The 12790-nt window shown below is 41.6% G+C and overlaps 1 protein-coding gene across 1 annotated transcript in view; it reads left to right on the forward strand.

The window, feature by feature from the left end:
- The window catches only part of Brwd1 (bromodomain and WD repeat domain containing 1), a 93275-nt gene that overhangs the window by 11002 nt on the left and 69483 nt on the right, over positions 1 to 12790 (forward strand). Inside the window, exons 5-8 of the mRNA XM_032900371.1 lie at positions 5152 to 5302; positions 7167 to 7265; positions 7579 to 7739; positions 8919 to 9140. Coding sequence (XP_032756262.1) covers positions 5152 to 5302; positions 7167 to 7265; positions 7579 to 7739; positions 8919 to 9140 — 633 coding nt within the window. The remainder of the gene's footprint in view (positions 1 to 5151; positions 5303 to 7166; positions 7266 to 7578; positions 7740 to 8918; positions 9141 to 12790) is intronic.

Raw genomic sequence — 12790 nt, forward strand, 5'->3', positions numbered from 1 at the left:
TTATTTTTATTGTCAAGTACTGTGGAAAAACAAAACCAAAAGCTGTAACCTATAGAGCCTTTGAATTATCAGGTTGGTGCAAAAAGAACTAAGAATGGATTGACCACGAATTGTAGATCATAGATAGATTCTAGCAGACATACCTATATTAGTCAAAGCAGGAACCGTCATGCTCAAAGCATTAAAAACTTAATTTTATATTTATATTTACTTTGAGATAAGGTTCTGCTATGTAGACTAGACTGGAACTCTCAGATCTTCTGCCTCAGCCTCTGAGCACTGGGGTTAAAAGGTGTGTGCCACCAAACCCAGCTAGATTGACCATTGTGGTTTATGTGTTGGGTGTTTTTCTCCATGTATGTCTGCACTACATGTATACCTGGTGCCCACAGAGTTGGGAAGAAGGTGTGAGATGCCCTGGGACTGTAGTCACAGATGGTTGGGAGCGTCTGTGGACGCCATGTCTTGAGCCTGGGAGAGCAGCGGTGCTCTTACTGCCGAGTTAAGATGCTTGGCAAGCGGTGGTTGGTTGGCAGGAAGTTGGGTGATTGTGGTTGACAAGGCCACATTCATAGCTTAGTGTAACATAACTTGCAAATGCTGCTGTAGGTGTGGGGTTTATTAGCGTGGAGAATTTTTGTTGCATCTCATGTATTTTCTGGGCTTCTCAGATGTGAGTTTCACTGTTGAGAAGGTAGTTGTGGATGAGACCAGACTAGTGCAGGCTTGGTTTGAAGTTCTTGCTGCCAGTCCACTTTTTATCACAAGTCATTGAGAAATGGTTCATTTGTCCTCAGGGTGGCAGTGGCCCAAAGGTTTCTGCTTTGTTTGTTTTTTGGAACATTTTCCCTTTTTCAACTCGTTTCAAATGTTCGGTGGCCTTTGAAGGTTCCTAAAGAGTTCTGCCAACTGCTGTTATAGTTTGAACGTCATAGCTGTCCAGTGTTCTCAGTTGGTTATTGTCCACTTACTGGCCAAACTCTGCTTCTCGTCTTCAGGGGTCAAGGTTCTTGCTCCCTTTGCAAAACAAAACGTCTTTTTGAAATTAACTTTTATTTTGTATGTATGATTGGTTTGCCTGAATGTATGTGCATGAACAAACCTGGAGTCTTTAGAGGTCAGAAGAGTCAGGTCCCTTGGAACTGGAGTAGACAGTTGAGCGCATCATGAGTACTGGGAACTGAATGTCAGTCCTCAGCAAGAGCTGACCCATCTCTCTAGCTGACCCATCTCTAGCCCTGCAAAGTGTGTTAGCTCTGCTACCCACAGCACCTGCACTCTTAGCATTTCTGGTCCAGGTGTAAGGTGGATGCTATGGGTGGTCTTCTCTGCTTTATGGCCCATTCTGAATTGGGTGTGTGACCGGGGCTTTTATCTAATCCCTGTTCCATATTATAGAGCAAATATAGAATAGCAAGCAATAAACCACTAGCAAAGAAGATAACAACTACTCACTAACGCCCTATATAACATAACACATTTATTTTTTAAAGGTTTATTTATTTATTATAAAGAAATACACTGTAGCTGTCTTCAGACACACCAGAAGAGGGCATTAGATCTCCATTACATATGGTTGTGAGCCACTGTGTGTTTTCTGGGAATTGAACTCAGGATTTCTGAAAGAGCAGCAGTCAGTGCGCTTAACCACTCAGCCATCTCTTCGGCCCAATATAACACATTTATTAAAAATGTATTCCAGTACAACGTATTTCCACATTGAAAAGCCATCATTACTGTTGTACAACCTAGCATGAAAAACTAGTGTATGTATTTGGCTTTTAGATTTGGTGTCTTTTGGTATTGATTCCTGTGAGAAGTAGTTCTGTTCTCATTTCTTGAGCTTCATCTAGCCAGCTTCTTAGGGAGGTGTCAGGTCAGGTGCCTGTGCATAGATTGTAGGTGCTGCAATCCCATTTAGACAGCTGAGGAGGAGGGTCACATATGGAGGAGGCCAGCCTGGCCTGCCATACATAGCATAAGCCCGTGTCAAAAACAGAAACAAAACTTGTGTCATTGAGTAGCCATGGTGCTAAAGATGGAGCTTGGTTGTAGATCGCTTCTCTTTGTGTGTGAAGCTCTGGTTAAATCCTCAGAGCTGTAAACAATACCTACCCAAACAGCAAACCAGTCTGCAGCCGCAGACAGCCACACCTACAGTCCCTGCATCCTGAAGGCTGAGGTTGAGGAAAGCTTACAAATTCAGGGCCAGCCTGATATATGCCTAACAGGTTCCAGGCCAGTGGGCCCAAAGTGAAATTATTATTATTATTATTATTATTATTTTTTTTTTTTTTAAAGGAGCTGGGTGTGGTGGCACATGCCTTTAATCCCTGAGGCAGTTGGATCTCTTGAGTTCAAGGCCTGTTATTTGGTATTTGGGGTGTGTGTGTGTGTGTGTGTGTGTGTGTGTGTGTTTGTTTGTGTGTTTGTGTGTTTGTGTTTGTATGTACATGCACACATATCCTTCAGTTTTATTTGAGATGCATTCATGTCATTTAATGGTTGGTGTCTCTCTTAAGTTAAAGTTACAGTTCTTTCCGTGGTTTGTTCCTGTGGCTTCTCTTTATTGAAGTACAGTTAACATTCTGCCTCTTGATTCTATTTAAGTGTTGACTTTGATAAAAGCAGAGTGTTGTTAGCACAGTGAAAACAGTTAAGAGTTCCCTGGTACCTTCATGCATTCTCTGATATTCTCTGACTGCACTAGGTGGTCTCTGTTGTATCTTATCAGTATAAGAGTTTGTCCTTTGGTATGTTAATGAATGTATGTATGTCTCAGCTTCCCTAGATCCTTCTCCCACATCTTCATGACCACCTTGATCACCTCTTTCCTTTTTAGTGATCTACTGAGTCTTAATTCATGGGTTTTTAACCCCTTTTGGGGAATCACATATCGGGTATTTACAGTATGATTCATAACAGGAGCAAAATGATAGTTATAAAGTAGCAACAGAAATAGCTTTATGGTTGGAGCTGTGGCATTAGGAATGTCTGTTTACTTAGTGCTGCTCACATGTGCAGTGTGAAATCATCTTTTCTGGTCTTTTTTTTTTTTTTTTTCATTTTTTTTTTTTGGAGCTGGGGACCAAATCCAGGGCCTTGAGCTTTCTAGGCAAGCGCTCTACCACTGAGCTAAATCCCCAACCCCTTTTCTGGTCTTTTAAAAAGTCTATTGTAACCCTGGCTGTCCTGGAACTAGGTATGTAGACTGAGCTGAGCATGAGCTCTGCCTTCCCAGTGTGATAGGTGTAAGGCTCTGTGCTTGGCTTAAGAATTTGTTTTTAGGGCTAAAGAGATGGCTCAGCTGTTAAAGGCTAGGCTCACAACCAAAAATAGAAGAATTTGTTTTTATTGCTAAATATTATATTGGTGCTGTGTGTTTACTTATTCATTTGTTACTAGAAGTTAGTTTTTACCTTAATTGAAAAGAAGTTTTTTTATTCATGTACGGCCTGCAGAGGGTGACTCAGTGGTTAACAGCACTTGATGCTTTTGTGAAGGTCTTGGGGTTTGGTTCCCAGCACCCATTTGGTAAGTCACAGTCATCCTTAACTCCAGTTCTAGGGAAATCTCTCTTTTGGTCTGAAGGTATGCACATACTGCACAGGTGCAGGCAAAACCGTTATACACAGATATCTTAAAGCATTAGTGGGCCTACTTCCATGAGTGTGTTTTACATACTATCAGATACCTAGGAGGGGTGGCTGTACGGTTTTCAAAACCTCTGGTTTCTTTTTTTTTTCTTTTCTTTTTTTTCGTAGCTGGGGACCGAACCCAGGGCCTCCTTGCGCTTGCTAGGCAAGCACTCTACCACTGAGCTAAATCCCCAACCCCAAGCTCTGGTTTCTTAAGTGCCCATCTGAAGCTTCTCCATGTGCTCTTTCTCAGTTTTGTTTTGCCTCTGCTCTTTGAGCTGGAGTCTGACAGCAGTGCAAGGTGGTCTTGGATTGACTTTGTGCCTGAGTATGGGATTGAATTTCTGCCTCTTCCTCCAAGTGCTAGGATTACAATGTTTGACCAGCTTTTGCTTCTGGCCAGTTTTTAGTGCTAACCAGGCCAGCCTGCTTGATAATAGCAGTGGTTCCTAGTGGCTTGTGCTTGGCTCAGTGCTTTGCTCTTCCGGTGTCTTCACACCCATTTGCCCCTGGACCACCTTCTTTTGGTGATGTCTGCACAATTGGGCTCTTACAGATGAGTATTCGGATGCTGTGTTGCTTGAGTTCTGCTGCAAACTCTGGCCTGAGCCCTTTTCATTTGCCCTAGATACAAGCTCTTAATCTGATGTGTACTTTGAGTGTTTTTCTTGTCTGTTATGTTTCAATTCTCTTACCAGTGTGAAAGTTGTCCGTAATTTACTCAGTGATTGAGTTCAGATCATATACGGTGGTTATATCTCCATGTACATTTTGTTAGGATAGGTCTAAAGTTTTCATTTGTAGTAGTCAGTGTTGCTGCTCAGCTGGCCCTTGTACCTTCCCACACATGCAACCACAGCAAAGAGTATGTTAACCAGCTTTTGTTCTAGTGCATTTATTAGGAGACATATTTCTGCACTGTCTGTAGTTTCCACCTTTGTCAGAGATGAGTACCTTAGAAACAGTCTCTTTTCTGTTGCATGTACAGCTCCTTCCATGGACTTGTCTGTCTTCTAACACTGTCTGGTTATGGTACTGCACCTCTACAGCAAGTCTTGACGTGGAATATTGTTTGCCCCTTTTCAAAGTTGGTGTGCCTTTTCTATGTCATTTGCATTAAGTTTAAGAATAAAATAATGCCCTAGGCACACATATTTAATCCCAGTACTTGGGAGGCAGAGGCTGGAAGATCTTTTGAGTTTGAAGCCAGGTCGATATGCAGAGTGAATACAGAGAAACCTCAAAAAAACAAAACAACAGAGGGAGAGGGAGAGACAGACAGACAGACAGAACAGAGACACACACACCAAAAATTGTCAATTTCTGTAAAGAAAAATTATGAAATTTTGGTTAGTCATTAAACAGTTTACTGTTTAAGTTTTTTTTTTAATTTTTCTTACTATGTTTTATAGTTTTCAGTGTGATTTTCACATTTTAACTGGCTATCATAAATTAAATAAAATGTTTGAGTACTGTTGTATGCAGTGTTATTAAAACTTAGCTCTCCACCCAGGTGTTGTCCAATAAGCATGTGGCCCCTGACCACCTGCTGCAGATCTGCCAGCGCATCGGCCCGATGCTGGACAAAGAGGCCCCGCCCAGTATCTCAAGAGTCACATCTTTGCTTGGTGCAGGAAGGCAGTCTCTGCTACGAACAGCAAAAGGTACCTTAATTTGAAGACGTTCTGCTTTGTATTGGTAGCTTACGTTATGATTGTGAAGCTGTGGAAGCTGTGGAAGGTAATGTAATGCCATGGACTATACATTCCGACATCAGTTAGAGCTTTGAATTCATCATGTGTTTAGTGGGTCCTTCTCCATTTCAAAAACTTACAAAGATGCAGATGTTAAGGTAAAAAGCTTGAATTTAAGATGTGCTTGAGGTTTTATCAATGTGAGTTCTTAGGTTTTCCATTTTTGTAGCTCACTCATAACTTCAATGGATGTAATTGTATATGTCTAATAAACTCTTTAAATAATAGATTATTTCTTTTGATATTTAGATTCTGAAAGTCTTTTGTCATAATAAGGAGAAATGACTTTTTTTTATAAATACAGTAGCAGCTTGAAAAACATGCACCAAAAATGTAAACTTGCATGATTTCTTTCATTTTTTTACTAACTTTTTTTTTTTTTTGCTAAGTTATGTGCTAGCAAAATGTTTGGAACTGCTCTATTTTTTCTGTTAGCTTCATATACCTGACGTAGACTAAGCACTATGTGTGATATGCTGTATGTATACATGTGGATAAATGCTAATGGGCACGTGTGTTGGTTCTGATGTTAGCATACTTCAATTTCACCATGACTATTTTGTTATGAGCTGTTGCTGACGTGATGCTACCTCTTAGATGCTCCAGTAGTACAAAGCCTGACTGAGAAAGAGCACCCTGCTTGGTTTCCTGCCAGACCAGCCTACCAGCCTTAGTTGTTTCTTAGTGCCTGACAGGTAGCCTTGCCCCCCTGGCTCTCATCAGGAGATTACCCTGCCCTGTTCACTTTGTAATCCTCCATAGTTAGTTGTCTTACCGCGGTTGCTCCGGTAGTGCATTTCCTTTCTCCTGTGTCAAGCTAAAGCTCAGTTGTTCTGTGATGAGGCCTGCCTGTGTGAGAACTGTCAGAAGAGACCTCAGCGAGGCTCTGTTTCTGCTCGTGTTTTGTGCTAGTGCCAGAGAACGCTTTCTGTTCGTGTGAAACACAGCATGCCTACCTGTCAGTTAGGGGCACCTGAGCTCCGCTCAGTGGAGGTGTGGCGTGATGCCTCTCCCTTGTTCCAGAGTTGTGAAGCAGGATGGAGCACAAGGTCTGTGTGTTGGCCTCTGTTCTTCTGTGACCTCAAGTGGGGCAGGTACCCTTAGTGTGGTTCCTTTACATCCAGTGGGATTGCAGCTTTAGAAGGCTCAACGCAAACCTGTGTAAGAGCTGCCTTCACCCTAAAGTAGGAAGCTATTTAACTTGAACTGGTCAATTCTTCCTAATGAGCTCAAGGCAAGCCAACAGATTTCAAAACAAATGAGTCAAGTCAAAGATTTTTAGATACATCAAAATATCTTCTAAAAATTCTTCACTTTTGAACACTGGGGTCAGTTGTGATAAGACTGCTCATTTTTAATGTTGTATGGTATTTTGCATTGAAAAATAAAGTTGACTCAGTATTACAGTCCCTACAAGTAATGATTTACATGGATCTCTTTAAAGGTCCTGGAACCTGTGAGCCTCCTTTACCTCATTTGTGATTAGCAGAAACACCTACCTCACAGGGTTGTTGTGAGGATTCCATGAGCTGATGTATGTGGAAAGCACTTGGTGGATTGTAAAGTGCTGTGCTGTGTTACTGCTGTATCTGAGATGTTTCAAGTTTCCCCTCAGAAATAGTATAATAAACCTCCCAGGCTTTTCTGTTGTATATTAGTATATTAGTTGGTAAAACTTGAATAAAGAGTTTATTAAATATACGTAAGTATTGTATAAAATCTTTCTTTGGGTTAACTTTCAAGATTTTATGTGTATCTAAAATTCATTTTAAAGACTGCAGGCACACAGTGTGGAAGGGCTCTGCCTTTGCTGCTCTTCACAGAGGAAGACCTCCTGAAATGCCCGTGAATTATGGCCCCCCACCGAGTCTGGGTGAGTGAGGTTGGCCTATGAGGTACCCAAAATTGTTTGTTGAGTTATCCTGCAGACTTTATACATGCTGTGGAAATGCTGGTAGAATTCTGTTAGTAAAGTAGTAATACATACCAAATGTCCATTCCTTGATGTAAGATAATTAAAAGTAACTGAGAAAGACCATAGTGGCTCTGTCACTACAGTAGAATTAGGACTGAGTCCTTCGGGCTTCTCAAGTAGATGTCCTTTCCTTACCCTCCAGGGTCTGTTTAGGGATCTTTTTAGTTTTTACCTATGGCCCCTTAACCATTTCTGTTGTTTTTATTTCTAGTGGACATACATCGAGGAAAGCAGCTCACAGGGTGTTCCACTTTTAGCACAGCGTTCCCAGGAACTATGTACCAGCATATAAAGATGCACAGGAGGATTCTCGGACATCTGTCTGCTGTATACTGTGTAGCATTTGATAGGACAGGACATAGAATCTTTACAGTGAGTTAACTTCTTAACTTCAATTTGGTTCCACCTGGAGTGCTGTGGCCCCCTTCCTTAGGACTCTTTGGTGCATCAGAAAGAACATGGGAGGTCTGCTAGATCTGCTGCAGGGCCTGACGTTTTGTAGTTTCAATATGTATTTCAGGTGACCAAGGAGCATAGTCAGGTCTGGGCTGTTTTGAGAATGGTGGTTCTAAATGTTGAAGACTCTTATATAGCTGATGGGGAGGTGACAGTGCGTTTGAGGGCTGTTGGGTCTACTCAGCTTCAGAATAACTGCGGAGCTGTCTCTCCAGCTCTGTTGGGATATATACTCTGTTTCCAAATAATAGAAATTACATAACTAAATAAAAATTTGTTCTCTAGCCTGTTTGAGATTTAAGGAGTTAAGTTATATCAAAATTAATCTTTTTTTTTTTTTAAATCTTTTTTTTTTTTTTCCCCAGAGCTGAGGACCCAACCCAGGGCCTTGTGCTTGCTAGGCAAGTGCTCTACCACTGAGCTAAATCCCCAACCCCAAAATTAATCTTAAATATAAAAAAATTCCTCCTCACCCCCCAACAGAATTCTTAACTTGTTAGTGATGACTTAGGGTTACATAGATTAATCCCTGATTTAGGAAAACAGATTCATTATAAAAGAACCTTTCTGTGTTCAAGTGCATATTTGAAAACTATATAGTGATATTTCCAGTGTTTTTAGGAGAAAAATAAGTTTTTTTAAAGTGGACAGAAAACATACTCGGCTGTGTTAAATGATGAGTACTATCTGGTTTGGGGACTGCAAGTTTGAGACTTGTGTTTGCTTATCTGAAAGGAGGGTACTTTCCCCACTACTGTGTGTACTCTGGTCCCGGGAATCTGGATGCGTCAAAGTTGATTTTGTAGCTTGGTGATCTAACTTATTCCTTCAGCTGGTATTGAGAACAGGAGCTTAGGGTGGTACCCACTGCATTCTTGGAAAAAGACTTTGTGAAAATAGCATATGGAGAATCTGATCCACAGACACTGTTTTATGTAGAACTTTTGCTTGAGAAATACTATCTATCTCAGATGTGTTCTGGTGATTGTACTATTTCAGTGTTTGTTTGGAAGGGGCTGGGTTAATAGTGGGCTCTCTCTTTGTGTTTAATGTATGCTGTGTTAACATGTGTATTGGGGTATTGCTTTTTCTTAGGGTTCAGATGATTGTTTGGTAAAGATTTGGTCAACACACAATGGCCGCTTGTTGTCTACGTTAAGAGGCCATTCTGCAGAGATTTCAGACATGGCTGTGAACTACGAGAACACACTGATTGCCGCAGGAAGCTGTGATAAGATCATTAGGGTGTGGTGCTTGAGGACGTGCGCCCCGGTTGCTGTGCTGCAAGGACACACGGGGTCAATTACATCTTTGCAGGTAACTTGTAGCCTAGTGACAACAAAACTTGACTTTTCAATTGAAAAATGGCGAGATAATGTGATTATATGGTGTTTTAAAAACTTGGATATGTATTTTTTAAATTTATTTTTATTTTATGGGTGTTTTGCTTATATCTGTGTTTGTATACCATTGTGTATGCATTGCCCATGGAGGCTAGAAAGCAGCCCTATTCGTGCTGAGAATTGAACCCACATCTTCTGTAAGAGTAGTGTGAGTTAATGAGTGCTCTTGACCCCTGAGCCATCTCTAAGTCTGGTGATTTCCCAACAAATTAGGGAAAAAGAACACATAAGGAGGGGGGACTTGCTCTCTGAGGGACTGACTGCTCAGTGGGTGAATTGGCTGAGAGCCTGTTACAAACTGGCAATGTTATGTTTCTGTTTAAAACTTGTGAAATTGAGTAGATTAAATTTATTTTTTAAAAATCTTTCTATAGTATAAGTGGAAAGTAGTTTTCAACACGGAAGTGAGGAAAAGCGTAGTGGGTCCCTGTGGCCTGTCAGCTGGCCAGCCTTCCTGACCAGGTTGTGTCTACAGCAAACTCTGCCAGTGTTAGGTTCTTTTGTAACTGTTTCAGCTCATAATTCTAAAGCATAATTCTTTTAAAAACAACCTATGTGGTAATGTTAAAATTGGCAGTTGTCATGCAAATAGAGTAAATTTATTTGAATAGTTCGAATTGGAAATAAAACAGCTTGCACATTTTATGGTTGGTTGGTGTAGAGCTGAAAGACACTCCAGTCCCTGTTCTCCACTGTCAATTCTCCATGGTGGAGGGACCTGGGCATCTCAGCTGCGGTCTAGGGAATAGCAGGTGGTATCTTGGGTGGCTTCCCACTTTGCTTTGTGTTTCCCCTAAATCAGTGTGCTCTGTCAGAGCAGTATACTCTGATATTCATGAAGGGACCTTCAGGAACTGTGGGTTCTGAACTCTGCTTCTGCCTGAGTGCTGGGATTTAAGGGGTGCACCAGCATGCCCACCCAGCCTTTGATTGATATGTTTCTAATCACATTTCTTGGGTTGATTTCCATCGATAGCTGATGTGTGAAGCTTTTGTTGACCTGTTGCTGCCTTTGATTGCATTTGGTGTGAAGTACAGAGTTGGCTCCATTTTCGTGTGCAGCTTTGGGGCAGTGAGAATTGTGTTTGATATCTGTGGCAGGCCTTGGGAATTCTTGTTACAGTTCTGCTGTTGCATGGAGAGTATCAGGTTGAGATGCCAACTCTCCTGTCAGAAGGCACAGCATATCTGACATTCTATGTTAGAATCCAATGATTACCACCTTACAACCATTGGCTCAGTAGGACTTACCTTAAAATTGCTAGGAACACTGCACAGACATTAAAGAGCTGATGCTTTGTAATGGGATACTAGTTGGCTAAGATGTAGTAAAAAACTCGAGTATAGACGAGGCTCGTATTTAGGGGTTGGGATGTTTAGTTGAATGTCTGATGTGGATTCATGGGTTAAGGGCAGATAAGGATAGAAAGTATGACTTGTGGTGCAGGGCTTTGGTAAAAAATAAGGACAACCCTGTCACAATCAGAAGAGTTTCATCCTAGAAGTGAGGATGGTCTAGAAATATATCGATACCTTTACAGAAACCAGAGCCCGGCTTCAAAGAATCTCAGTTTTCCCGGATCAGTAATCACCAATCTGCCACAGGCTAAAATCATAAGTTGCTTCATTTAGAGACAAGCACACATAAGGGATAAAAAAAGGAATATTAGAGGAAAATGCAAATAAATACTAATAATAAGATCCAAGCTTCACTGGACAGGAACTATGCAATGGTGAGTAGTACAACAGAACCGAGAACAAGAAATACATGTTCTAGGTCTGCATTGGCTTGGCTTGTGCTTACACAGAAGCAATTCCACCATTGAACCAGAAGCAGAGGCAAACTCTGCAGTTGAATCTATAGCTGATTTAAAAGCTCAGTGGCTGAAGCTTTGTGTAGTAGCTAGGCCTTTAATGCCAATAGGAGAGTCATGAGTTCAAAGCCAGTTCTGGCCTATATAGCAAGATCCTGCTTCCTAAAAAACAGGGCCCCAACCCTCAAAACAAATTCAGGTAGATTCAGAAATTCAGTAGTTTAACATAATATGGATACAACAAGGAAGTGGAGAAAGAACTAGTGAGTTGGAAGGTCAGAAGACAGAAGAGGCAGTATAAGAGATAGGTTTTGCTCAGGTAGCCACTCTGTAATTGAAATTACTTCAGTGATGCATAGAATGAAGCCAACATGTTAGAACACACACACACACACACACACACACACACACACACACACACACACACACACACAGTTAACACATTTGAAGGTGCAGATTGGGTATGGACTCCCTTCCCTCAGCCCCCCACAGTTCACACATAGTTAACACATTAGAGAGCGCAGATTGCGTGTGGACTGCCCACACAGTTATTAACACATTTGAAAGTGCAGATTGGGTGGGTGTGGTGGGCAATGCTTGCTAATAAGCCCAGTGTTCAGGAAGCTGAGGCAGGAGGATCACTGTGTTGGTTGTAGCTGCAGCACTGCTGTAGAGCTTTTAGAAACCAGTGTATCAGTCCAGGCCAGATTAGCAAAGCTGTAGTGGAGGGGAATGGAGCAGCAGACTGTATATCTGGAGGTTTGGTGCAGAACCCCTGTGACGTAAGAACATTTTTTGTAGACACCACAGTGTCAGTATTCTTGATTTTATTGGGCTCAGGGCCTAGGAAGCCTTCTGTCTTTGTGTTCTCTCTCCTTAGCCCAGTTTCAGGTTTTCTTTCTTGGTTTGTTTTTGAGATGGGAATTTCTCTATGTAACTCTAGAACTCCTACACCAGGCTGGTCTTGAACTCACAGAGATCACCTGCTTCTGCAGTGCTGGGGATTAAAGGTGTGTGCCACCACTGCCCCTAGCCAGCTAGTTGATTAGCACACTGTACTTGCCAAATACAAATGACTTTCTTATTCTGCCATTTCAGTAGAGCTTGGTGTTTTCTTTTTTTTTTTTTTAAAGGTTTACTCATTTATTATATATAAGTACACTGTAGCTGTCTTCAGATACACCAGAACATCCCTTTACAGATGGTTGTGAGCCACCATGTGGTTGCTGGGAATTGAACTCAGGACCTCTGGAAGAGCAGTCGGAGCTCTTAACCGCTGAGCCATCTCTCCAGCCCCGCTTGGTGTTTTCTTTAGCTCCGTTTATTCTGTAAGATCTGTCAGTCACTGGTGTTATTTGGAGTGTGCTCTTGTGTTGCAGCCTCAAGCATATGCCACCTTCCATAGCACCCATGGCTTCCTCCCAGATCCAAGAAGTCCCTTGGTCTTGTACTTGGGATTAGTTTATGTTTTTCCGCTTGTCATTATGCATGTCATTATGTCATGTACTTTTCATGGGCTAGGGCCTGGTTTTCCCAATGACTAGTATGGGATGTTGAAGTTCAGATCTGGTATGCTTCTAGGATCCTAAAACTGGATCTTCACCGCGTCAGATAAAGGCACGGTTTCTGGTTCTTGTTTATTTAATATTGAAAATTCATCAGAACCACATGTGAGTAAACGTGTACTCTTAAGAGTTCTCACTGATGTCACTACAGCTTGAATTTGTACTTTATTTTCTTAGCATGTTGA

Source organism: Rattus rattus, chromosome 4 (genome assembly GCF_011064425.1).
Source record: "Rattus rattus isolate New Zealand chromosome 4, Rrattus_CSIRO_v1, whole genome shotgun sequence".
Lineage (NCBI taxonomy): Eukaryota > Metazoa > Chordata > Mammalia > Rodentia > Muridae > Rattus > Rattus rattus.